This window comes from Prionailurus bengalensis, chromosome X (assembly GCF_016509475.1).
Source record: "Prionailurus bengalensis isolate Pbe53 chromosome X, Fcat_Pben_1.1_paternal_pri, whole genome shotgun sequence".
Taxonomy (NCBI): Eukaryota; Metazoa; Chordata; class Mammalia; order Carnivora; family Felidae; genus Prionailurus; species Prionailurus bengalensis.
The window spans coordinates 127,234,016-127,259,870 of record NC_057361.1 but is presented as its reverse complement, the minus strand read 5'-3'; the positions used below and the strand labels follow the sequence as shown (position 1 = coordinate 127,259,870).

At 60.5% G+C, this 25,855-nt stretch overlaps 2 protein-coding genes across 2 annotated transcripts; one reads left to right on the top strand and one right to left on the bottom strand.

Annotated features, from left to right (window-relative positions):
• Positions 1 to 1,470: 1,470 nt before the first annotated feature.
• ARHGAP4 (Rho GTPase activating protein 4) lies at positions 1,471 to 17,845 on the top strand. Its single transcript, XM_043571413.1, has 22 exons — positions 1,471 to 1,618; positions 5,502 to 5,709; positions 5,794 to 5,956; positions 6,189 to 6,251; positions 6,564 to 6,746; positions 7,392 to 7,520; positions 7,602 to 7,823; positions 12,962 to 13,063; positions 13,207 to 13,398; positions 13,496 to 13,580; positions 13,847 to 13,874; positions 14,124 to 14,226; positions 14,857 to 14,917; positions 15,030 to 15,107; positions 15,190 to 15,324; positions 15,435 to 15,540; positions 15,637 to 15,870; positions 15,952 to 16,025; positions 16,116 to 16,299; positions 16,435 to 16,527; positions 16,816 to 16,930; positions 17,344 to 17,845. The coding sequence occupies exons 1-22, from the start codon at positions 1,552 to 1,554 to the stop codon at positions 17,572 to 17,574; spliced, it is 2,856 nt and encodes a 951-aa protein (XP_043427348.1). The 5' UTR covers positions 1,471 to 1,551; the 3' UTR covers positions 17,575 to 17,845.
• Positions 17,846 to 18,075: 230 nt separating this feature from the next.
• AVPR2 (arginine vasopressin receptor 2) lies at positions 18,076 to 20,673 on the bottom strand. Its single transcript, XM_043571414.1, has 4 exons — positions 20,571 to 20,673; positions 20,036 to 20,092; positions 18,791 to 19,675; positions 18,076 to 18,603 (listed from the first exon to the last, which is right to left on the bottom strand). Exons 2-4 carry the CDS (start codon positions 20,055 to 20,057, stop codon positions 18,398 to 18,400), a joined length of 1,113 nt encoding a protein of 370 aa, XP_043427349.1. The 5' UTR covers positions 20,058 to 20,092; positions 20,571 to 20,673; the 3' UTR covers positions 18,076 to 18,397.
• Positions 20,674 to 25,855: the final 5,182 nt, after the last annotated feature.

Genomic DNA, 25,855 nt, shown 5'->3' with positions numbered 1-25,855 from the left:
GATGAGGGCATGGGTCCCTGACACAGGAGCAGGTTTGGGGGCGGGAGTGCCCGTGCATGCCTCTGGACGGGGCTCACCTGCCTTGTAGGAGGACTCAAACAGTGGTACTGCTGAGACCGGCTGCTGGGAGCCCAGGTCCTGGCCTGCTGGTGTCTGGCCGGCTCCCGGGGCTTCTGACCCCAGGCCCCATGGACACGTGGTGTCTTAGAGAAGGGCCTGGGTACTGGGCGGGAGTTGGGGTGGGTGGGCAGGGAGCTGAGGAGGTATGTTTTCCCCTTCTGGGCAAAAGAACTGCTCATAGTTTAAAGGCGGGAAGTACCTGCACAGCCTTCCCTTCCTCCCAGAGCTGTAGGTCGAGGTCATATGTGCCCACATTTGCACACAGCCTGACTTTGACATCCGTGCACACACATGCGTGCCTGGACTCCTTGCCCTGGTGCCTACAGGCCTGCCTCCCTGGGCACAAGTCTGGAGCCTCACTGCCTCGCCCCTCTCCCACCATCTTTACCCCGGGGATTTCCCTCCCTCCCAACTGGAGACCGTTGTCTACTCCGGTTTGTCAACTGCCACCTGCACCCTGCCTTCCCAATTTACTGGAGAAACTCTGTTGCCCTTGGGCTTCCAGTTGGTAGAGAGGGGTAGAGGGAAACTCCAGCACTCCCAGAGAAGGGAGGCCCCAAGATTTGCCCTCAGGCTTGCTAAGGCCTTGCTCTGAGGGGGGAAGAGGACAGCTGAACCCCGCCAGCCCCAAGCCTAAAACAGGGCAGGTGCAAGCTGGGGTGGGGGACGCACAAGAGTGTCTTCCGGCAGCAGGAAGTGGTAGGAAGTGGTAACTACCTATGGGGAAATGAGGCTTGTTCCTCCCTACGGGGTTGAGCAGAAGGGGAACCTTAGCCAAACCCTGCTCTCCTCAAAACAAGGGGGGCGGGGGCCCGAGGGAACAATGGCCGAGGTTCTGTTCTCTGGCGCTGACTTTCCTTCCCCACCCACCCTGGGAACTTCCCACCAGCCTCTCCGGGCATGCACTTATCTCCATGGCTGGCAGTGGAGATGGGTAGGTCCCATCTGATGTCCTGGGAGTCTGGGGGAAGCAGGTGACCCAGGGGCGTCCAGGGCCCGGAGCAGCTACAGTAGCGCTGCCCACTGGCATTGAAGGCCCAGGGGCCGTGCTGTGAAGGGTGTGGTTGGGCCGCGGTGAGCAGACAGTTTCTGGGGGCTGCCAGCTTCCTGGAACGTTGAGGCCCTCACACTGGCCCTGGCTGCCTGGCAGCTGAGCATTGGGCACGGGCAGCCCAGGTGTGTGCCCAGCGCTCAGCACGAGGGGGCAGCAAGGTCCAGCTGTAGCGGGACCCTGCCAGGCAGGAACCCCTCGCGGGTGGCGCCAGGCAGGGGAGGGGGGCCGCCCCGCCCCGGGAGCCGTGGGGGGGGGGAGGGGCGGGGCGGGGCGGAGCCAGAGCAGGGTGCTGGCTGCAGAGCCCCAGGTCCCGGCGCCCGGCCCTCTCGCGGCCGCGTGGGAGCAGCGGGGCTCGACGGCGCGGCCGCCCGGAAGCCATGGCCGCGCATGGGAAGCTGCGCCGGGAGCGGGGGCCGCAGGCCGAGTATGAGGCGCAAGTCAAAGGTGAGAGGGCGCCGGGCGCTGCCGGCCCGGTTCCCTTGCGGAGACCCGGAAAAGTCCCGCCGCTGGCCCAGGGCCCGCTGCTCCGCTCCCCGCCCCCCCCCCAGCCCCCCGCGACCTCCGGAGGGGGTTGAGGGAGGGAGCCCGAGCCTCTTGCCCGCCTCTCTGCCTCCCCTTGGCCTCAACCGCGGGCTGTTCCCCCTACCTTCTTCCCTCCCTTCCTTTGGTCGCTCTGCCCTCCTTGGGTCCCCCTGCACCTCACCCAAGGAGCCCGAGGAGGGAAGGGGGCCCCCTTGAAAGTGGCATTCTAGCCACAGTGAAATCGAACACCTCACTTTTGCTGGGGAGGCCGAGGTAAGGAGTCTGCGTGCCTAGGTGGCTGGAGTAGCGATGGCTTTGCCTTGAAACCAGTTTTTGGCCCTCTGGTGGGCACCGAGGTGGCTCAGAGTTGAGGGCCGCTGTCTGAGGATGAAACCGGCACTTAGAGATACAGCGGGGCCAGCTTCGAAGCCTTCTGGGGGTAGACCTCCTTGGGTTCTGAGAAACACTTTGTGCAAATCTCATGCAAATCAGCTTTGCAAATTTGCTGTCGGTCTTACTCAGGGCACCGTGACTCTTGCGAAGGAAAGCAGGTAGCATCCAAGTGCCAACAGTTGGGGCCCTAAAATTTCCCCGTGTCTTCAGATGTGTGACCCTCCATATATGACTCTCAATCGCTCTGTTTTCCCGACGAAGGAAACCGAACCTCAGGGAGAAGTGCCTTGCACACGGTCACGGTTCCTCCGAGGGACACGGAGATGACCTTTGAAATTCCTTCCAACCCAGAGATGCAGGTTCCACCATAATTAACCAATGCGAGCAGTTTCTGCCAAAGTGTGCCTGGGTCCTCCCCTCTGGTAGCTCCTGCTGCCCGGAGCCAACTTGAGGTGACTTTGCAGGGCGTGCCAGCTCTGCAGGTGGAGAGAATGACCCCCCAACCCGTTTCCCCAAAACGTCAGGAGGCTGAAGGGCTTTGGAAACTCTTCAGTCAGCAAATATGGGTCAGTTAATTCACACTGAAAAATTGGGAATTTGAGCAAGGCCTCCAGTGACTTTAGCTTGTAAACCCATCCTCCCCCCCCAAAAAAACTTTTTACCATGCTGAAAAAAAAAAACCAGGATCACTGTCTTGACACCCTAAATTGTGAAAGGTCAGCACAGTCGTGGTTTCGGTCAGCAGAAGTGAGACCGTATGCCTTGCTCACAGGAAGTGCTGGTGGGGCCTGAGGCTCAGCTCTGCAATTCAGGCCTATGTGGATTCCATCCTTCCTTTCCACAGCTGTTTTGCACGCAGCTTTTCTGTCCCAGGCCCGGGGAATACAGCGCTGAGCAAAAGGGAACCAGTCCCTGCCCTCAGACAGCAAACGTCCTCTAACACAATTAGGTTCCAGAATGATGCTGGCCACTCTAAAAGGGGAGAGCGCAGAGGTGGAGGAAGGGGGTGGGAGGAGGGCCAGAGCTAGATTGGGAGGAGGTCGGGAAAGGGTTGATGATGAGTGCATTTGAGCTGAGATCTGAGAGCTGGAGAGTGCCGGGCCGAGGCGGGGCACTGGGCACCAGTTCGCCGCGTTCAGGTGATGCTCAGTCTACTCACACAGCCAGCGTATCTAACCGAGGCACGGCTGCCCTGAAGAAAAAATGAAACCGGCTGGCGTGCTGTTTTGTTCAGCACTGTTCGGTTGTAATTGGTCTCCAGGGACCCGGTGCTCTGGGAGGGCGGGGCAGACACCAGAGGAAGGTGAGGTGAGTGGGGACATGTCAGATCTTTCTTGGAATGAAATGAGATTCACTTTGATCTCAAAAATGTTGCCCTGATTCGGTGACGAATCCCCGGATTGCAGGTGGCATAGGGCCCGCTCCCCCTGGCGCCTGGAGCCCGGCCTCAGAGGGTGTGAGCGGACTGGGTCACTCAGCCCTGCCCTGCTCTGCAGCGGCTTTCCTGTCAGGAAGCACCCCCCGCCATCTGACTTCGGCTCAGGTCATGATCTCTTGGTTCGTGGGTTCGCGCCCCGCGTCGGGCTCTGTGCCGACAGCTCGGAGCCTGGAGCCTGCTTCGGACTCTGGGTCTCCCTCTCTCTCTGCTCCTTCCCTGCTCGTTCTCTCTCTCTCTCAAATAAATAAAAATTAAAAAAAAAAAAAGAAAGAAAGACACCTTCTCTAAAGGGAGAGCAGACAAGGAGATGGGGATGCCGGCAAGCGGTACCCACGGAGGCGGCGCCACGCCCACGGCCCCTGGGAAGTCACTGGCAGGACACAAATGCAAGGACAGGCGCTGAGCTGTTTGCAGGGCAGTTTCTTCAGTGGACCTGGGCCCCTGCTGCTTCTCACCTCCTCCCTCACCTGCTCCCTGGTCTGAGGCCTCGCTGTCTTCTGCCTAGCGCGGCTCTGGAGCTGCCACCGGAGCTGGGCACTTTCTCTCTGCCACCGGAGAGGTCACCTGACCTCTGCCTGGCCTCCCCATGGCAGCCCAGGGGGGAGCCGGACCGTGGTGCTCGGCTGCTGTGTCTCCTCTCTCTCTCGGTGACTGGCTGGAAGTCCTTCCCTGACCACGGGCCCTGTGCCATCTGCGTGTGCCCACGGCTTGCTCCAGCCACACTGGTTCCAACGGCCCACGCCCCCTGTGTGACCTCCTTCAGCTCCTGGCCCCCCTCTAGAAGGACCCCTTCCCGCCTTCACCTCCAGCTCTGCTCTCACCTTGCTGGGTTTGCCTCCTCAGCACCCCGTGCTCCTGGACGTTCTAGTATGTGTGTGGCCCCTTGTGATCTGCACCCCCTTTCCCATCCTGGCTTTGTGAGGGCAAGCACTTGGTCAGCCCTCTGTCACACTGTCTCCACGTCTGGAACATGCCTGGCACAGACTGGGTATGTAATCAACATTCTGTGGAATGGAGAAATCGATTAATGTCCCTCCCTGGGCACACGGATGGAGATAAATAAGTGGGCGACCCTTTTGCCCGAAGCCCGGGCCGGGACTTGTGACCCGGGAGCCCCCATGCCCACCTGGGCGCCCGGTGGGTGGCAGAAGGTGTTTGTAGCAGGTTAAGTGTGTCATTCAGGCGGTTCTTTGCTTTCGTGGGCAGAGCAGTGTTGCCAAATCAAGCCCGCGATAAGGTGTCAAAAGCCAGCGGTGTGGGGGCCCTGGGCGTGGCGCCTCTGCCAGGAGGTGGGGGTGGGGTGCCCTGTGGGTGGGTGCCGGGGGTGGAAACTGGAGACCGAAAGCAGGCCAACTCCCTCAGTCCCTTTCCCTAGTCAGCCCCAGCCAGCTTGCTCTGGCCATTGGCCCCGCCGAGGGGGCTGCCCTTTCCCCGTGGGGGGCCAAGGGCACGCTTCCCGGCCACTGAGGCCACTGGTGGCCACAAGTTCGCCGCAGGTTCGGCAGAGCGCCACGGCAGCCTTGCCCCTGCGTGGCCGCCACCCTGCCTGGGGTCCTGGGCTCCCGAAGGGCAGGAAGTGGCAGGACACACAGCTCAGGGGCTTTCCAGGAACCACGGAGTGACGAGAAGCCCAGTTGAAAGGCACCTGGCTAGGGCCAGGGCCAGATGGCACTGGGGCAGCTCTGGGTTCCCACCGTTGTGACAGGTTCCCACCACCCCTGATCGGCCCCGCTGCCCGTCTGCCCGCAACAGCCTTCCTGTTCTTCAACTGCTTGGGCCTGGCCGGTTCCCTTTAGCCTTAGCCCAGAGGCCCCTTCCCCCTCCCCACCCCGGACTGCCCTGAGCCCAGCGTGCCCCCCCCACCCCGGGGGGGCCAGTGTCCTTCCCCTCCTCCGTCTGGGGGGCAACCACGGCGCGGGGGGTGGGGGGGAGGCGCTCAGGCCGTGGCCGGGCCTGAGCCACGGTCCCTCGCAGAGATGCGCTGGCAGCTGAGCGAGCAGCTGCGCTGCCTGGAGCTGCAGGGCGAGCTGCGGCGGGACCTGCTGCAGGAGCTGGCCGAGTTCATGCGGCGGCGCGCCGAGGTGGAGCTGGAGTACTCCCGGGGCCTGGACAAACTGGCCGAGCGCTTCTCCAGCCGAGGCGGCCGCCTGGGGGGCGGCGGCCGGGAGCACCAAAGCTTCCGGTGGGTACTCGCGGGGTGGGGTGGCCACAGTAGAGCCCGAAGCCTGCCTCCCCCGCTCCCGGTCTGAGTGCCCCTCTGCCCCAGGAAGGAGCCGTCCCTGCTGTCGCCCCTGCACTGCTGGGCCGTGTTGCTGCAGCATACGCGGCAGCAGAGCCGGGAGAGCGCCACCCTCAGCGAGGTGCTGGCCGGGCCCCTGGCCCAGCGCCTGAGTCACATCGCGGAGGATGTGGGGCGCATAGTCAAGAAGGTAAGGCCTTCGCCCTGGGCGGCACGCGGCAAGGGAGGTGTGGACGGCCTCAGGGTCTAGGCGGGGCGGGGCCGGGTGGGCGCCAGGCCCAGGGAGCCGGGTGGAGCCTTGAGTGCTGCTGTCAGCACCAGCACCCCCCCGCCCCCCCGCCGTCCCCCCTCCCCCCCCCCTCCCGCCCCGGGTCTGCAGCTGCAGTGCGGGGGCAGTGCTGTGGTCACACTCTCGTCCTCAGACCAAGGATCTGGAGCAGCAGCTGCAGGAGGAGCTCCTGGAGGTGGTGTCGGAGCTTCAGACGGTGAGGACAGGGCAGGGCCCGCCCCCGGCGCAGGGAAGCCATCATATCACATCTCCCCAAGCCGGGCTCAAGGATCAGAGGATCGAGAGCCCGGGACAGACCTGGGGTTTGGGGACTGCGAGCACAGCCCTCTCTCTCTGCTCTGGGCACAGGGTGGTTAGGCTGAGCGCTCTCGTGGGATTGGCTACCTCCCGGGTCTGAATCCCAGATGGCCCCGGGGCGGGGGGCGGGGGGGGGGGGTGGGGAGGACGGGGCGGCCGGGCTGTGGCCGTGGCCTTCAGCAGGGCGGCTTGGCCTCGCTCCTCCCCGCAGGCCAAGAAGACGTACCACGTGTACCACATGGAGAGCGTCAATGCTGAGGCCAAGCTCCGGGAGGCTGAGCGGCAAGAGGAGAAGCGGGCGGGCCGCACCGCCGCCACCGCCGCCGCGGCCACCAATGAGGCGGGCCCTGTCCGCAAGAGCTCCCTCAAGAAGGGAGGGCGGCTGGTGGAAAAGGTGGGCCTGGAAGGCGCCCGTCTTCGAAGGCTCCGGTTCTGGCCTTTGTCCCTGCGAGTCCCTGGCCCTCACTGGGGCCTGCCGGGAGGTGGTGCGTGGATGGGGAACGTCGGGCTGGGGAGAGGACAGCCACGGAGCTCCGGTCAGCTCTCCTGGCTTTGGACGGCTCCTCAAGCTGGGGTGGTAGACGCAGGGGCAGGAGAACAGTCTGCCCCGTGCTTCCAGCTCTCCCCTACCCAGCTGGAGTCAAGAGAGCTTTGGTGCTCCCGAGGCCATCCGTCCACCCAGCCACCCGGCCTCGCACGGTGCCAGCAGGTTGCAGAGGGGCAAGAGGACGCGTGGCATGGGTGATTGGCCAACGTGCGGGGAGAGAGCGTTTGAGGTGGCCCCTGAAAGGATGGGGAGGCCCCGAGCCAGGAGAAGCTGAGGCGCACCTGGGGTTGCCGGCCCGAGTTCATGCGTCACAGGGTGGGGCAGGGGAGGACATTGCGACTTCTGGGCCATTCGTTTGAGGGCCCTGTGGGACATCAGGGGCAGAGGTCTGCACGCAGACGGGGTGTGGAGGTGGAGATCCCAGGGAAGGCCTGAGATGGGGGCCGGCTGGCCGAGTAGGTGACCCTGGTGTACTTGTGCGGTCTTGAGCAGCGTCAGGCCAAGTTCTTGGAGCATAAAGTCAAGTGCACAAAGGCTCGCAACGAGTACCTGCTCAGCCTGGCCAGCGTCAATGCTGCCGTCAGCAACTACTACTTGCACGACGTCTTGGATCTCATGGATGTGAGTGCCAGGCGGGCAGGCTGCGCCCGGTGCCCTGTGCCCCGGGGCCCACCCTGAGCCGCGTTCTTGCTTCCTCCCCAGTGCTGTGACACAGGATTCCACTTAGCCCTGGGCCAGGTGCTCCGGAGCTATACGGCTGCCGAGACCCGCACCCAGGCCTCCCAGATGCAGGGTCTCGGCAGCCTGGAAGAGGCGGTGGAGGCCCTAGATCCTCCAGGGGACAAGGCCAAGGTTCTGGAGGTGCACGCAGTCGCCTTCTGTCCCCCGCTGCGCTTCGACTACCAGCCCCACGAGGGAGATGAGGTGAGGGTCACGGCGCCTGCCCCTCATGTGCCAAGCAGCGAGGCAAAGGGCTCTGTGCTCTCTGGTCTCTGTTGTCACAGTGGTCCAGTCAAATGAGTTCCACTTGGCTCGGGAGTCTCAACTCCTGCACGCAGCTGATTGCTCAGCCCTCATTCAATGTCCTCGAGGCAAACGAGGCTCCCTGTAAGTTTGGCCACTTGCGTTTGAAGCGAGCAAACTTGTGCCGCTCACTTCTGCAGTTCAGCCAATGAACGCACATGTCCCCACCAGGACAAACACAGCAAAAAGATCACCAGGTTGACGCAGGTACTAGGTGGGTATATGGCTGTCCATATACTCCTCTTCCAAATGTTCTGCATGCTTTGACATTTTGTAATTCAAGGTTGAGGGGAAATGAACCAAAGCAGCGGTAGAATATAGCTAGCGTCTTTTCATTGGTCTCTGAGCTATTTTTTCCTCTACCAGTTTATCCTGGAGGGCACTGAATGGCCTGGGGTTACACGGAGCTGTTAGCTTTTTACTCTGTATTTTGACCCGAGTCACAATTGAAAAAGTCAAATGTTACTCAAGGCTTACGATGCCACATAGCAGTTCTCTGACTCACCCTTTCTGTTCCCGATTCCACTCCCCAGAAACAGCCACCTCCCAGTGTTCTGGCTGTTGCTTCTGGGGCTGCCCTCCCTGTGTTCAACTTCACAGCAGCCTGCTAGTTGCTTTTCTACTGACTTCCTCCCAGCGCCGGCTAGTGCTCAGCCCCGCCACCCTCTCCTCACCCTCTGCCCTCCTCCGCCTCCCACCCCCCGCCCCCGCGGGCAATCTGTGACTCTGCTTGTCTGAAAATGCCTGGATTCTATCCTTGAAATCGATTGGTAGTTTAGCTGGATATAGAATTCAGAGTTGAAAATAATTTTTCCCTTAGACTGGTAAGGGCATCGCTCTAGGATTTCAGTGCTTAGGTGAGAAACCCAATGCCATTCTGATTTCTGATACTTGTGTGTGACCTGCAAGTTTTCTCCCTGAAGCTTTTAGGAGTCTCTTCCCCCCTTGTAAAATTGTACAGTGATGTTCTTCGGGGATCCTGTTTCCTTCTCCATGCTGGACAACTGCTGGGTGCTGTCACTGTAAAATCGTGTGTCCTTAGGTTTGGGGCTCATATTATCCCTTCGATCACTTCCTCTTCTTAACTTTTTAACTTAACTTCTTAACTTTTAACTTAACTTTTTAACTTAACTTCTTAACTTTTCTCTCACTTTCAGGAATTCTTGTAACTGGTTGCTGGACTCCATGGGTTGGTTCTCTAATTTTCTTATCTTTTCTCTTTCCTATTCCCCAACCTCTATTCCTTTTAATTCTGCTTCCTTAGTGATTTCTTCAACCCCTCGTTGACTTTTTAAAACAATTTACTTTCACAGTTTTTGTTTCTAAGAGTTCTGTTTTGTTGTCCAAATTCCAATTTAAAATAACCCTTTGTTCTTGTTTCACGGATATAATATCATGTCCAATCATTCTGAAATATTCATTTTTGTTTTCTTGACATTTTTCTCTGCTCCCTGCATTTTCTTTGTTCTTGCAGTTTTTAAAAAAGCTTGCTTTCATCTTTCTCTTTCATTTTAGAGCTTCCCTCAAATGGCTGGCAATTCTTGGCCATCAGTTCATATTTAAGAGGAAGCGCTGAGAGGTGGATTAGGTAGTTGACATGCTCAGTGGGTTAAGCGTCCACTCTTGGTTTCAGCTCGAGTCATGATCTCACGGTTCGTGAGTTCAAGCCCTGAGGTGCGCTCTGTGCCGACAGCTTGGGGCCTGCTTGGGATTCTGTCTGCCTCTTTCTCTGCCCCTCCCCGACCTGCGCTCTCTCAAAAATAAATAATAACAAAAAAATTTTTTTTAAAGATATGTGATGTGCACAAACAGAGCTTGTCAACAGAGGGCTTCCCCTCAGGGACTCAGACCATTACTTTGAGGGAGACCCCCATGGTGGGGAGTTGGCGAGTGTCCTGGTAAGAGGGTGCTAGAAAGGGTCAGTAGGACTGGGGCTGAGTTTAAGGGATTTGGGGGAAGGACTCGGCTCTGGCCTAGATACTGTGAGGAAGCAGGGGTAACTCTGATTGGATGTGTTCATAAATCTTATCTGGGAGGCAAGAGGTGGGGGTGGGGTGGGGGATGAAGGGACACGAAGGCAGCCGTTACTCATAGTAGCCCAAACAGAGGGAGGTTTGGCCATTTTTGTGGCTGGGACAGAGTTCTTGTTTTGGTCTGCCCTCACATGTCATTATGGGGTGGTCTTGCTTTGGTCTTCCCCTATCGTGGTCACAGAGTGACCTTGTGTGATGTTGATGCTCTGTGACATTCCTTATGTTCAGTAGGATAACACCCAGTCCCATCTGGGCAGCTCCAGATGGCAGTGGCTGCTTTATTCTTTCTCATCACTAGGAAGTTTTGTCCCCTTCTTTGGCTGTGACTACTGTCCCTAAGTCCAGAATCCCTCTGATTTATCCTTTCTAGAGGGCAGATCTCTAGTTTGCTGCTAATTGTATGGGTTTGAGCGAGGGTCTTCTTTTTTCCAACGTTTTTTTTTTTTTTTTTTTTTTTTTTTAATTTTTGGGACAGAGAGAGACAGAGCATGAACCGGGGAAGGGCAGAGAGAGAGGGAGACACAGAATCGGAAACAGCCTCCAGGCTCCGAGCCATCAGCCCAGAGCCTGACGCGGGGCTCGAACTCACGGACCGCGAGATCGTGACCTGGCTGAAGTCGGACGCTTAACCGACTGCGCCACCCAGGCGCCCCAAGCGAGGGTCTTCTAATGTCAGTGTTCCCTAGGGCCTGAATAGACTTTTTAAATTTTATTTTTATGCTAAAATATACATGAAATTTACCACTTTAAATGTGTGTGTGTATGTGTGTGTGTGTGTATTTTTAAATAATTTCTACACCCAATGTGGGGCTGGAACTCATGTCTCCAGAACTTTTCCATCTTCCCAAACCACACTCTGTCCTGATTAGACACTAACTCCCCCTTCCCCAACCCCCCCTCCGCGCCCACCATCCTACTTCCTGTCTCTGTGAATTTAGGTCTAGATCTAGACTACTCTAGATCACTCACACAAGTGAAATCATACTGTATTTGTCTATTGTGACTTGCTGGTTTCATTCAGCTTAGTGTCCTCAAGGTTCATCCATGTTGTATCCTGTGACAGCAACTCCTTCCTTTTTTTTTTGAGAGAGAGCACAAGCGGGGGAGGAGCAGAGAGAGGGGAACAGAGGATCTGAAGCGAACTCTGCATTGTCAGCAGTGAGTCCAATATGGGGCCTGAACTCATGAACCATGAGATCATGACCTGAGCCCAAGTAGGACGCCCAACTGACTGAACCACTCAGGTGCCCCACCTTTCTTTCTTTCTTTCTTTCTTTCTTTCTTTCTTTCTTTCTTTCATGTTTATTTTGAGAGAGAGAGAAAGAGCTCGAGCTGGGGAGGGGCAGAGAGAGAGGCCGAGAATCCCAAGGAGGCTCTGTGTTGTCTCTGCAGAGTACGATTTGGGGCTCGATCCCATGAACTGTGCGATCGTGACCTAAGCCAAAATCAAGAGCCTGGTGCTTAACCGACTGAGCCACCTAGGATCTCCTTTCTTTTTTTTTTTTTTTTAATTTTTTTTTAAATCTTTATTTATTTTTGAGAGAGAGAGAGAGACAGAGTGCGAGCAGGGGAGGAACAGAGAGAGGGAGACACAGAATCTGAAGCAGGCTTCAGGCTCTGAGCTGTCAGCACCGAGCCTGACGCGGGGCTCGAACTCACGAATGGTGAGATCATGACCTGAGCCAAAGTCGGACGCTTAACGGACTGAGCCACCCAGGACTGAGCCCCTCCTTTCTTTTTAAGGCTGAATAATGTTATACTCTGTGGACAGATCACATTTTGCTTATCAATTCATCCGTTGATAGACACTTGGGTTGGTTCCTCCTTTTGGTTGCTGTGAGTCCTCCTGCGGTGAACACAAGTGTGCAAATCTCTTCCAGGGGGCGCCTGGGTGGCTCAGTCGGTTGAGCGTCCGACTTCGGCTCAGGTCACGATCTCATGGCTCATGACTTTGAGCCCCTCATCGGGCTCAGTACTGACAGTGCAGAGGATTGCCTGACATTCTCTCTGTCTCCCTCTCTCTCTGCTCCCCACTGCCCTGTCTCAAAATAAATAAACTTAAAGAAATAATGAACTGCTTTATTGAGGTATGAGCCACATACCATGTCATCTACCCATTTAAAGTGTGCAATTCAGTGGGTTCTAGAATATATGCAGAGTTACGCAACCATCACCACTATCTCCTTCCAAAACACGTTCACCCCTAAAAAGAAACCTTGGACCCATTAAGCAGTCACTCCCAAGTCCCTGGCACCCACTCATCTCACTGTGTAACTTTCCATTCTCTTTATGATGTGGTTTTTTTTTTTTTAATGTTTATTTATTTTTGGGAGAGAGAGTATGCAAGAGAGTAGGGTAGGGGCAGAAAGAGAGGGGGAGAGAGAATCCCAAGCAGGTCTGTACTGCCAGCGCAGAGCCCGACACGGGGCTCGAACTCACAAACTGTGAGATCGTGACCTGAGCTGAAATCAAGAGTCAGACGCTCAACCGACTGAGCCACCCAGGCGCCCCTTGCTCATCTGCTTTCTGTCTCTGTGGATTTGCCTCTTCTGGAGTTGTATGTACACGGAAGCATACGACATGTGCCTTTTCTGTCTGGCTTCTTTCACTTAGCAGAATGTCTTCCGGGCTCACCTGCATCATAGCGTGGGGCAGCCAGGACATCGTTTTTGTGGCTTGAGTGACATTACACTGTACGGATGTGACACACTTGCTTACCCTTTCATCTGCTGGTACATGCTCGGGCTGCTCCTGTCTGGGGGCTGTTACGAGGAGTGCTGCCCCCAGCGTCTTCACACATGCGTGCTCCTGTCTCTTGGGGAGGGGCCCTTAGCGTCTTCCGGAGCGGGTGTATCATGGCGCGCGGATCGGTGGTTCTGGACAGCAGCCGCCGAGGCAGAGGAAATGTGCATGCCTCCCTCGCGCCCACTGCCCAGCCCCACTTCCACGTCTGAGCTTTCTGTCCCCAGGCTCAGCCCTCAGTGCCCTGGACGCTGCCCCACACAGGTGGCCGAGATCCAGGTGGAAATAGAACTGCGGGACGAGATCCTGCCCAGGGCCCAGAATATCCAGAGCCGCCTGGACCGACAGACCATCGAGACGGAGGAGGTATGCGCGCTCCGGCGGGGACTCGGGACTGAAGACGTGGAGCCAGGTGGCCGTGGCCTGCCCTCCCCTTCCCTTCTGACTTGGACTTCCTGTCCCTCCGTTGTGCCCCATTGCTTCCTCCCCTGGTGCCGTCCCCTCCTTAGGTGAGCAAGACTCTGAAGGCCACGCTGCAGGCCTTACTGGAGGTGGTGGCGTCGGAAGACGGGGACGCGCTTGACTCTTTCCAAGCCAGCCCCTCCACCGAGTCCCTCAAGTCCACCAGCTCGGATCCGGGTTCTCGGCAGGCTGGCCGGAGGCGGGGCCAGCAGCAGGAGACTGAGACCTTCTACATCACGGTGCGGCCCCGGGGGCGCAGGGGCAGGGGCAGGGGCAGGGCGCTGGAAGGGCCCAGAGCAGGGATTACAGCTCTGGGCTCTTCTCGGGGCTTCCCAGAAGCTCCAGGAGTACCTGAGTGGACGAAGCATCCTCGCCAAGCTGCAGGCCAAGCATGAGAAACTGCAGGAGGCCATTCAGCGAGGTGGGTCCCCGTCCCGGCCCTTGGCTGCTTCCTCCCCACCCCCAGGGCCAGGAGTGGCACCTGCCCTCAGCCCTCCTGCCTGGGAACCCCAGCCAGCCCACGTTCCTCTCTGCCCGGAGGGGTTGGTCGGCATGCAGGGGCTAGCCGGGCAAGGGTCCCGGCCCCTATCTGGCCACCACCCTTGACCTTCGGGCCATCCCTTTCTCTGTGCGGTGCATTAAGGACCTGCCGGCCCAAGACGTACAGCAATGTTTTCTCGTCCCCAGGTGACAAGGAGGAGTGGGAGGCGTCTCGGTGAGTGCTTCACGTGGGACTGCTTCGGAGGAGGTGCTGTGCCGCGGGGGCCAGGCTTCAGTGTCCGCACCCCGCCTCCTTGAGGCTCACCTCTGCTGCGCATTGTCCCGCGGCTTCAAGTCTCCGCTTTGCCCTTTGGGTTCTGGGATACCTCGCGGGCTCCAGGGCCCCGTTTGCCTCGGCTAGGGGGCGGGACATCCTGTTCTCCATGCCCCCTCCCCTCCGAGCCAGCTTCCGTTGCCCCCCCAGGACCCAGTACACACAGAGAAAACTCCAGAAGAGCCGCCAGCCCCGCCCCAGCTCCCAGTATAACCAGAAGCTCTTCGGGGGAGACATGGAGAAGTTTATCCAGGTACTGGCCCTGCCTCACAGTGCAGCCGCGCTCAGGCCCTCCCCCGCATGTTGGTTTCTGTCCAGCCCGGGGCTCCCGTGTCCTCTGTTGCCGATGACCGGCCAACTGTCCCTTCCTGGATGGGCCTTGTCCGGCCTCCACTGATGGAAGGGAACATCTTTCACTAGTACCAGCCACCTACAGAAAGCCTCGGGCGGGGACGCGCAACGAGTTGAGCCCACAAGCCCCACTTCTGGCTAGCACGGTACTGGGGACCCTAGAAAGCGAAATGAGGGAGGCGAGAAAGGCCTGAAAAGAAGAAATAGCGCTAGCCTTCTTTATGACGTGATGACGCACTTTGTACGTATTGAGAAGAAGCAGGGGGCTATTTAAGCGAACAAATTTGAGTTTTGCAATGTCACCTGATTCCAGGTCAACGTAGAGAATCCGGTTGCGCTTTTACCGGCCAACTTTAAGCAGCAAACAGTGTAAGGCCTAGAACGGCCCCAGGGATATCAGACACGTGGGAGCGACTCTCACAAACCGCGTGCCACACGTCGTTGCCGATAGCCATAATGGATCGTTAAGAGCAAATACAAGTGAGCAGATGACAAGGAGGGACAGTGACGTGAACACCCTCTCTGTTCCCAGAGCTCAGGCCAGCCGGTGCCCCTGGTGGTGGAGAGCTGTGTCCGCTTCATTAACCTGAATGGTAAGCCACCCCCGGGCCCTCCTACTGCCGGCCTGGCGCCCGGCACCCGGCACCGGAGCCTCGCGGGGTGGGGGGTGGGACTCAGCGCCCGTCCGCTCTCATCCTCCCTCAGGCCTGCAGCACGAGGGCATCTTCCGGGTGTCAGGTGCCCAGCTCCGGGTCTCAGAGATCCGCGACGCTTTCGAGAGAGGTAGGGACCGGCAGGATGGGGTGGGCGTGGGGGCTAGCTAGAGCCGCTGTGATCGGCCTTCTGCTCCCTCGGTCACCCTCAGGGGAGGACCCACTGGTGGAAGGCTGTACGGCCCACGACCTGGACTCCGTGGCTGGGGTGCTGAAGCTCTACTTTCGGAGCCTGGACCCCCCGCTCTTCCCGCCGGACCTGTTCGCGGACCTACTCGCTTCTGCAGGTGAGGCCGGGGCCTGAGGCCGGCTGGGGGGGTGGGGGGCAGGGGCCGCTCTCTGGTGGCTGTGGTCACACTCATGCGCTCCTCTCCTCGGGCGGTGGCCTGGGCCACAGAGCTGGAGGCCGTGGCGGAGCGGGTGGAGCTCGTGAGCCAACTGCTGGCCCGGCTGCCCAGACCCGTGCTGGTGGTCCTGCGTTACCTTTTCACCTTCCTCAACCAGTGAGTGCTCCTTAGGGGACGAGGAGGGCTGCCCGTGGGGGTGCAGGGGACACCGGGCAGGGAGCTCCCTGCCCGTGACCCGTGTGTGCTCCCCAGCCTGGCTCAGTACAGCGACGAGAACATGATGGACCCCTACAACCTGGCCGTGTGCTTCGGGCCGACACTGCTGCCCGTGCCCGCGGGGCAGGACCCGGTGGCCCTGCAGGGCCGGGTGAACCAGCTGGTGCAGACGCTTATCGTGCAGCCGTCTCGGGTTTTCCCACCCGTGAGCCTGCTGCCTGGCCCCGTCTATGAGAAGTGCATGGCACCGCCTTCTACCAGCTGCCTGGGGTAGGCTCTTGGCGGGCCCGGCTCGGGAGCCGAGCACCGGGGAACCCCGTCACCTACTCAGATGCCTCCCTCTGACCTCAGGGACGCCCACCTGGAGGGCCTGGCGGGGGAGAATGAGCCAGAGCTGGAAGCCGGGACCCCGGCCCAGGAGGACGGTGAGTGAGGGAGCTGCGAGACGAGGAGGGCCCGGCCTCCTGGGCGCCCGCCCGCTCCGCCTCCCAGCTCGGACCCCCTTTTCTCCCCAGACCTGGAGGGGGCCGTGGAGGCCGTGGCCTGCTTTGCCTACACGGGCCGCACGGCCCAGGAGCTGAGCTTCCAGCGCGGGGATGTGCTGCGGCTGCTCGAGCGGGCCTCGGGCGACTGGTGGCGGGGCGAGCGCGCGGGCACCCGGGGACTCATCCCGCACAAGTACATCACGCTGCCCGCGGGGTGAGTGGGCCGCCTCTCGCTCAGCCAGCTTTTCGGCTCGTCCCCTGCCCCGCGTCCCTGCTTCCCCAGCCGGCCGGCCCCCCGGGGCCTGCCCCCGGAATGGGCGCTCCCAACAGGTTGTCTCTCTGACCCCAGTGCAGAGAAGCAAGCCGCCGGCCAGGGACCACAGGCTACGGGGGAGCTGCTGAGCAGTCCAGGCGTCCTCCCGGCCACAGAATTTGCCCACCGGTGAGCAAGGAAAAGGTGGTTCCTCGGGAGGACTCGCCGTGGCGGCCCCCCTCGCTCACCTCGGCCTGAGCACTGCGGTTGGGGAGCCGAGCGCCGCGCCCGGTCAGAAGGGGCGGGGGTCTGACTGTGGCCGCGTGGACAGGGGCCCGGTGGGGGAGGGCTGTCTGGCTGAGGGACGCCAGAGGAGGGCAGGAGGGACCCACCGGGCCAGCCTCGCTGTTCCCCCTGCCTTGGCCGTGCCCTGGCACGGGAGGAGGTGCCGCCAGGCTCACTGTCCGTCCCCTGCAGGCCAGAGCCATGCACCCCACCTGAGGCCCCTCTGGGCACACCCGGGGGTCCCGCTGGGCACAGGCGGCACTGCTTGGTCCCCACCTCCCCGGAGCGATATGTGGAGGTAGACAAGGTGAGAGCGGGGACTGGCTGCGTGCCAGCTGTGGCCCGGTGGGGTGGCCAGGCCTAGGAGTCCGGGGGCAAGGCGGGGAGCTGGGCCACACAGACGCAAATGCCCGAGGGGCCGGAGCCAAGGGGTAAGGGTGGGGTAGGGCAGCCGGGAGACCCCAGGGGAGGCACGTGGCGGGCAGGGCCGGGTGGGGTGCGGGTGGGCACCGTCTGGGAGGCCAGGGAGACGGTGGGTATGAGAGGAGGAGGGGAGATCTGGGCCTCGGCCGAAGGGGTCCCCGCTTCGGGGCTGGGCTGAGGAATTGTTGTCCCCAGAGGCAGCTGTGACGGCCACGCCGAAAGTGACAGAAGAGAAACCGGGCAGGGCAGGTGGGGCGGCTCCCAACAGCTGCCCTCCCTTTCTCTTCTCTCCTCTAGGCCGTGGCACAGACCATGGACTCCGTGTTCAAGGAGCTCTTGGGAAAGACCTCCGCCCGCCAGGGCCTCGGGCCGGCAACCGCCGGCTCCCCCAGCCCCGGACCCGGCAACGCGAAGCCTCCAGCCTGCAGCCGCCTTGGCAAGAACAAAGGCTTCTCCCGCGGCCCCGGGGCCCTGGCGTCACCTGCGTTGTCCCATCCCCAGGGCCTGGACTCACCCCTCAAGCACTGACGCGCTGCTCCCTGGTCTGTCCAGCAAGTGCTGGGCTCCTGCTCTTGTCCCCTCTACAGAGGAAGGTACAGCCGCCCCAACGCCCCCCTGCCTGCCCTAGCCCCGGCTCGGACCCCTTTGGGAGGCAGCTGAGGAAGGAGGCCGAGGCTGAGGGGCTCATCGGTGACTGTCGGGCGGTGGGCGCCCAGGCTGCTCTCTGCCTGAGCTGAGGGTGCCAGCCTGGTGGAGGTGGGCAGGCGTTGGCCACTGTTTATAAAGACCTGTGCGTTGACTCCTCCGTGCGAGCCCCTTTTCTGTCTCGGGAGGCTGCACAGGCGGTGGCAGGGTCAGATGCCGGGTGCTCAGCACCGAGTTGCCCTTGCCCAGACCGTGTGGTTTGGGGGCCTGCACCCATGTGGGGGGTTCCCGAGCTGTGCACGTGTGTTGAGGGGGGCAGTCTCAGAAGGTCTTTCCACGCTGCCCTACGACCACTGTCACCCCGATGCAAGGAGGCTCACTGGGTGGAAAATGAGCTGGAACTTTTATTCAGGAGAGCGAGAGGGGAGGGCCAGGGGGGCGAGCGAGGCCCTGCCCCCTTTCCTTCCTCCTGGGCTCCTTGGGACCTCCGTCTCCGGGAAGGCACCGGCTGGGGTGGGAGCCCTGTGCCACCGCGCTGCCGCCGCCGGAGCCTGTCCCCACACCCAGCACCAAGGAGCTGACCTCTGGCTCTTAGTGCCACAGCCAAGTCCCAGAGGGACCCCTTTTCCCAGGGGCTCCCGGGGCCAGCTCCAGGTAGGTGGCTGAGCGTCGCAGAGCCTCTAGAAGGAAGGCGCCGCCTGGCTTGTCAGGAGGAAGTGTCCTTGGCCAGGAAGGAGCTGCCGGTGGCGCAGGACTCCTCGGGGGGCCCCTGGCTGGGGGGGGCCCGTTTCCGGGCCCAGCAGAGCAGGCTGCGCAGCTCAGAGGAGACGCTGCTGCTGAAGGCGGCATAGATCCAGGGGTTGGTACAGCTGTTGAGGCTGGCCAGCAACATCAGCAGCACGAAGGGGGGCCCTGTGGGGGTGGAAGGGTCCGGGCTGGGGCCAAGAGTGCCCGTGCAGGGGCGCGGCAGCCCCTCCTGCCCCTAGGGAATGGCGGTCCACGTGAGCACGTGCGTCGGTGGGGGTAAAGGTGCGTGTGCGGTCGAGCGCGAACGGCCCCCCGCAGCCCCAGCCCCAGCCCTAGCCCCAGCCACACCCACCTTCCCGGGGCGCCTCGGGGTCCCACGCCGACCACAGCTGCACGAGGAAGAAGGGCGCCCAGCACAGCACGTACACAATCACGATCACCAGCGTCATCCTCACGGTCTTGGCCATGGCTGCTGACACCCGGGCCCCCTCACTGGGACTGCCTGTCCGGCGCCCCCCACGGCAGCCCCCGGCCCTCTCTGCCGGCCCCGGCACCAGGCTGGCGTGAATCTCCCGGAAGATGAGCACCTGGCAGGCAGCGATGCCCAGGGCAGGTGCCACAAACACCATTAAGGCGATCCAGGTGACATAGGCTCGGAGGCCCCAGGGCTCAGCAAAGCGGGCCCAGCAGTCAAGGACCCCAGTACCGTCTCCCACGTCACGCTGGGCGAAGATGAAGAGCTGGGGCAGGCTGAGAATGAGCGAGAAGGCCCAGGCCACCAGCACCGGCCGGTTCCAGCGGGCTCCGCCTCCGTGGCGGTATGCCAGCATGGGGCGGCAGATGGCGCGGTGGCGATCCAGCGTCATGGCCAGGATCATGTAGGAGGAGGCGTACATGCCCACCATCTGCAGGTACTTGACTGCCCGGCACAGGGCATCGGGCCCACGGAAGCGGTCAGTGGCATCCCATGCCAGCTGGGGCAGTACTTGGAACAGAGCCACGGCCAGGTCGGCCAAGCACAAGTGGCCAATGAAGACGTGCATGGGCGCCCAGCGACCCCGCCGGCCCCGGCGCACTAGGGCGCTCAGCACCAAGCCATTGCTCAGGGCCACGGCCACAAAGACTGTGGAGAGCAGGGCCAATTCCGCCTGGGCCAGCAGTGGGTCCCGGGTGTCCGACAGCTCCTCCTTGCTGCCGTTGCCAGGTGGAACAGGTCGAGAGAGGGGCCGGGGCACGGCTGGGCAGGGGTGGAGGAAGAGGGCCAGGTTAGGGCGTGCGCTCTGCAGGGGGACCTGGACCGGAGGAAGTTCCAACGGGAGAGGCGGAGCCAGCGGCCTGAGCAGCCGTCCAGCTGGGCCTCCTGCTTCCCTCCGGTGTCCCGGCTCCTGGCAGCCGCAGTCTCCCAACCTCCCCCCTCCTCCCCGGGAGCTCGCAGGGCCATCCCCTCCCCTCCCCACATTGGCAGCCTGGAGAGGCAGGTGAAGCAGATGTCTGAAAGAGGGGCTTCTCTGCTTCCTCCTAACCCTAACCCTACCTGGCTCATCCCTGTGGAGGGATTGGTGGGGGATGGGTAGGGGCCCAGGGGCTGGAGCCTTACCAGACGTGCTGCTGTATGCCATAAGCGTGGTGGAGCTCGGGCAGGTGTCTTGAGCGCCTGGAGGAGACAGGGTGTCGCACTCAGCCTCTCATCCAAGGGGCCAGGCCCACTGCCCCATTTCTACACAGGTCTGTGTGTGTGGGGGGGGGCAGCGGGGGGTGGGGGGGGGTGGGGATCCAGCCTGTGTGCAGCTGCGTGTGTGCGTGTGCGCGTTCGTGTGTGTGTGTTCTCGTGATGGGGTTCGGGGGGGTACACCCTTAGCCAGATCAAGGTTGGTGAGGTCTGGTCCCCTGAGCCAGACATGAACCTCAGGGCCCGCTGTGCCCCTCTCAGTACCGGGCAGGGTAACATAGACGCACGAGCCCTAGGACCCACCTCGTCAGCCCGCAAGACCTGGAGCAGACACACGCAGACCCTCCCCCTCACCGTGTCCTCCCCCTGCGGCCCAACAGAGGCCAGGAGAGGTGGCCATCCAAGGGCTGGGGCTGGCCAGGGAGAGGCCGGCATGTCCCCGGGGCCCCTCGAAGCCCCTTACCTGGCTGGGCTGTCTGGGCTCCGGGCAGCTGGGCAGTGGCAGGCACGGAAGGTGGCCCGAGAGCTCGGATCTGCTCTCCATCGCCTGCCCCGCCCCAGCCCGGCCTCTGGGAGTGACCTGCCCAGGAGGGGACTTCCTCTCCCTCTCCTCCCCCACGTGCCTCTCCTGGCCTCCTGCCTGTGGCGGCGGGAAGTAGTCCCCTGGCCTCCTGTGCTGCCTTTCCTGTCCCTGCCCTCCCAGGTCTGTCCCCAAGACTCCTACCCCCCCAGCCCCTGAGGGCCTGGACCCTCTCAGGCGGGTCCTCAGCTTGGCCATCCCCCTCAACCCCTGCCTGCCTCTGCCCCCACAGGGCCCATCTTACTAGGTGGCAGGGCTGTGGGAGATCAGTTAGCTCAGCTCCATTTCATAAGTGGGGAAACTGAGGCCAGAGATAGGCGGGGCTGACTGAAGATCACGCAGCTTTTTCGTGGCACAGCTTGACTCCTTTCCCCAGCCAGGCTCCTGCTGTCCCTCTTGGGCCAGGGCGAGGAAGGGGTGACAGCTCGCGTGGAGTCCCCACTACAGAGTGGTGGCTCCTCCCAGGCCTATGAAGGGCCCGCCCCTCCTCAATTAGGGCTGCCGGAGATGAGGCACAGGAAGGGAGGGTGTGGGGTGGGTACAAGCCAGGGCTTAATGTGCCCCTGTGAGAGCCAGCTTCCTCCCCAGGGTCCTGTGGGGGCCAGGGACACCCCCCTCCTCCTGCCCCACCTGCAGCTACCTGTCGTCAGAGGAGGAGGCTTCAGATCTCTGTCTCCCTCTCTGTAACATGCACAGACACAGACACGCCCGAGTGTGTGCAACAGCCATATGCCCGCAAAGGCACACACACTTGACATAGACACAGATAAACACCCGTGTTCCCACACTGTGTGGACGGCCTGACAGTGGGGCTTCCCTGCCAGGGGCTTCGGGCTGGGCTCCCCCTCTCTCCTGTCCTCGGTGTTCAGGATCCCTCCCCACCCCAGCCCAGCCTTTCCCTCCCATCCCAGGCTCCCTCTTCCCCACCCTCTCCCGCTCTTGCTCTTGCCAGGACCCTGGCCTGGCTCGCACAAGGCCTGCACGGCCCGGCCCGAGGCAGTGGCCTGCAGGCCTCCCAGGGCCAGGCTCTGGGCCCAGCTGGCCCCGTTTTCCTGTTTGTCTTCTCTGATGACCTACAAGGCTAGAGGCCAGCACAGCTCCGCGCTGACCAGGCCCAAGTCCGGCCGACACTGAGGCCTCCTCTTCCTGGCCAGAGGGCCCAGGGGGCAGCACGGCCATCATGCACCACCGCCCCCCCCCCCCCCGCACACTGCATCCCTGCACGCTGCACGTACAGCGCACATACTACGTCCACACGTGCCGTGCATTCGCACAATCTCACGAGCACGCACGCGCACGCACACACACACGCACACTGCTAGGAGACAGGTTGCAGAATGCTGACAGCCCACGTCTGAACGCTTCAGCCACACCTCCTAAGAACAGGAACATCCTCACTCTCTCCCCTGTAACCACACTGCCGTTAATAACATAGAAGCAAAGAAACCACTTTCTACTGCCTTCCAGATCAACAAAAACGGTAGAAGTGGAGTTCTGGGCACAATTATAGAAGAGCGTTTTCGAGGGAGCCCCTGGTAGAGAGTCACACCACACCCAGCACGTCCTTTTTCGTTCTGTCCCCCCCTGGGCTGGGGCCTCACAAAGGGATGGGACCTCCCTCGTCTGCCCCGGGTGTGTGTGGGGGAACCCAGGCACCCGCAGAGCAGCCTTTGTCCTGTCTTGCCCCAGCTGTGTGACCTTGGGCAGGCTCTGCCCAGCTCCTGGGGCCTCGGCTTTTCCCTCGTTTAAAGGGGAAGCCAACACCCGAACGCGGACCATGGTGACAAGTTGGGCAAAGGCCTGGAACCGGCAGGTGAAGAGCTCACTGCACGTAGGGCAGCGCTGGAGGCCAGGGCCGGAAGCTCTGTACGGGTCCCTCTGCCGGGACCTGAGCGAGGCCACGCAGGGATGGGTCCCAGCAGAGAAGTGACAGGCAGGGTGGGGCCCCTGAGCCATGAGGCCACTTCCTCGCCCATCTCTGCTCCCTACGCTCCTTGTTTCCTGTTGTTGAGCCCGGGGTAAGAATGTTGGGGAAGCCCCCTCCCTTCCTCACTGGTTTTCTCCCAGAGGCAAGGGAGGGTTTGTGTCCACATGTAGACCAGACATCATGGGGAGTCCGTACGCACAGCTCGCCCCTGCTCAGCCAGAACAAGTGCTGGGACTTTCAGGAGGAACTGAGAAGCCACCACAGCCAGAGGGCATCCTGGAGAGAGTCTGGATCCTTAGCTGAGAGCCCCCAAGGCTGGCGCGCATGTGCCCCGGGCGCTGTGCCAGGTGACATGCTGGGCCAGGCTGGCCGAGGCCCGTCACCTGCAGGGACTAGCTGATCAGAGGTGACAGGCCTCAGGCAGGCCCCTGCCCCAGCCACCCCCCAGCTCATGGATAGGCTGACTGGCTTACTCACCATCAGGGCCACATGAGTTAGCAGAGATGGTCCCTGGTTACCCAGAAGCCCCTGTCCTCTGGGTAGAGTGAACTGACAGCCGGGCACTGACCTGGACACCACTCCTCCCTGAGACAGGCAGATGGGCAGGGGCTCTGGGGAGGAGACAGGGGGGATCCCTGAGAAATGTTTGGGGGGGGGGTGGCCGAATGGGCCCACACTCTCCCCAGGGAGCACTGAGAAGCAGGTTCTGAAGGACTGGAGAAGGCCCTGACCACATGGCTGGCCAGTTACCCCAGCAGGCCTCGGGCCGGGGACAGGACTGAGCAGACGCGCCCCCCCCCCATCCCTGCAGGATTGCATCTGCACAAAGGATTCTGTGGGTGGCCAAAGTGTGGGCTCGTGTGTGCCCCAGCCCCATGTCTGAGGAGAAGACAGGAGGCCTTGGGGTGGGCAGGTGATCAGAGCTGGCAGGCCCCGGGTCTTTGCTCTTCACTGGCTTTCTGTAATCAGAACGCTTTGCTGAACAAACAGCAAGTGCTTCCGGCCCTGTGCCACGGGGGTGTGGGGCGTGGGGCCCCGGGCCCTGCCCCCAGGCCTGTGCCCAGAAGGCTGGGGGCCGGCAGCCCAGGGGAGACTGTTGCCACCACACAGGGGCCAAATGTGGGGACCCCGTTAACAGGTTGACAGAATGGAGAGGAAGGACGTTTCTGAGGCCCGGAATAAACCCTTGAAGGACACTGTAGGGATGAGAGAGAAAGACGAGGGAGCCGAGGACGTGGAGAGTAAGGGTGATGGGGCCAGAACACCCAGGAGAACATCTGCTCAGAGGCCGGAGGGGACACAGGTGCCCCGGGGTCCGGCGAGGGAGCAAGCTGCCCCAGCTGGGCATCCGTCCTGATGGGGTCCCCCCGCAGGTGGCAGATCCTGCAGGGTCGTGGGAGAGTAAGTGCACTGACACCTGCTGAAGTGACAAGCAGAGGCTCCAACGGGGTGAAAGGGCATTGGGTCAGAGGATGGGATCAAAAGGGCCAAAGATACATTTAATAAAACGACGTGCGTGCATGCGTGTGCACATGTATCGAAATGTGTATGGGCCAACGGTGGTGGCAAGACAAGGCGTCCACTCACCTGAGGCCCGAACGAGAGTGAATAAGTCATTTTGAAAGTTAGACCAAGCTTGCTCGCAAGTTTCTGGACAGAGGAGAGTGGTACTTGGACGAGGAGCCCCGAAGCCTGGGGGGTGCAGGGTCCCCCGCAGGACGGGGAGCACCCCTCGCAGGGGCTGAGGACCAGGGGTGTAGAAGACAGGTGAGCAGTTGAGGCCTCTGACCCCGGATGACCACGAGGTCCTCATCCGAGGGGAAGGCAGCCCGGCAGGAGGCGTCTCCTTTTTGGTCCGAGTTACCCAGGCGCGTGGTTTAAAGTGGCCGATTGTTCGGGGGCACCTGATTTCACCTCCTTCCAGGGGCCCCCTGGGTAATCGCCGCCACCTCGCTCCATAATGAGCCTCCGGCATCCTTTCCCTGCCACCGCCACCGCCACCGCCACCGCCACCCACCCTTCTTCCTCTGCTCGCCTCCCTTCCACTTATGGCTGCGTCGTTGTTCGGCGCTCCCACTACTCTGGCTGCCACGACGTACGCAAGGACTTCGCTCCTTGTCCCGCCTCGCTTTTTAAAATCAGACTTTCTGAGGTCTGACTAATAGCCAATCAAATTCACAAATTGCTTAATGAGATCTGACGCACGGACACACATGGTTTAATTTCTCCAGAGTAAATCCTTAGAACTGAGGCTGCTGGGTCAGTTGATGAGGTCCACTACTCTGCCTCTCTGATTTTAACCATTTCAACAGTATTTTATTGGGAACTTATTCTGCATTTTACTTATGACTGATGATGGTGAGAATCTTTTCATATATTTATTTGCCATTTGCATAGTATCTTTGAAGTATCTTTGAAGTATCTAGTCAAATCTTTTGTCAATTTTTTAAAGTTTTTTCAGTTGCTGAGTTGTAAGAGTGTTTTCATTTTCAATGTGTTTTGAATTTTTAAAAATGTTTATTTATTTATTTTGAGAGAGAGAGAGAGAGAGAGAGAGAAAGAAAGAAAGAGGTCGAGCAGGGGAAGGGCAGAGAGACAGAGAAAAGCACAGAGCCCGGCACAGGGCTCAATGTCACTAACTGTTAGATCATGACCCGAGCGTCAAGAGTCAGATGCTTAACCGACTGAGCCACCCAGGCACTCCTCACTTTTAATATATTTTGGATACAAATTCTTTAAAAATTTTTTTAATGTTTCTTTATTTTTGAGAGAGAGACACACACACATACACAGTGCAAGCAGGGCAGTGACAGAGAGAGGAGGAGACACAGCATCTGAGAGCCCGATGGGGGACTCGAACTCACACACCGCAAGATCATGACCTGAGCCGAAGTCAGATGCTTAACCGACTGAGCCACCCAGGCGCCCCTGGATACAGGTTCTTTAACATATATGTTTTGTTTTGCCAGTATGCCTTGTCACTGTATTACAGTCTCTTTTAAGTAATTTCTACCCTGCAAGGTGGGGCTGGAACTTACAACTCTCAGATCAAGAGTCTCGTGCTCTATCGACTGAGCCAGCCCCTAACCGTCTCTTTAAAATAAAACAAAAACCTTAGGGGCACCTGGTTGGCTCAGTTGGTAGAGCACATGACTCTTTATCTCAGGGTCATGTGTTCAAGCTCCATGTTGGGCATGGAGCCTACTTGAAAAAAGAAAAAAAGAAAAAACCAACTTAAGGT

What these genes read in the sequence shown, in the direction of transcription:
- ARHGAP4 (XM_043571413.1), top strand. Translation starts at nt 1,552, where the DNA reads ATGGCCGCGCATGGGAAGCTGCGCCGGGAGCGGGGGCCGCAGGCCGAG. An exon ending in CGGGAGCACCAAAGCTTCCG is followed by an intron (nt 5,710 to 5,793) that starts GTGGGTACTCGC and finishes CCTCTGCCCCAG; the next exon opens with GAAGGAGCCGTCCCTGCTGT. An exon ending in TACATCACGCTGCCCGCGGG is followed by an intron (nt 16,300 to 16,434) that starts GTGAGTGGGCCG and finishes CTCTGACCCCAG; the next exon opens with TGCAGAGAAGCAAGCCGCCG.
- AVPR2 (XM_043571414.1), bottom strand. Translation starts at nt 20,057, where the DNA reads ATGGCATACAGCAGCACGTCTG. An exon ending in GGCATACAGCAGCACGTCTG is followed by an intron (nt 19,676 to 20,035) that starts GTAAGGCTCCAG and finishes ACCCCTGCCCAG; the next exon opens with CCGTGCCCCGGCCCCTCTCT. An exon ending in CCCCGAGGCGCCCCGGGAAG is followed by an intron (nt 18,604 to 18,790) that starts GTGGGTGTGGCT and finishes CCACCCCCACAG; the next exon opens with GGCCCCCCTTCGTGCTGCTG.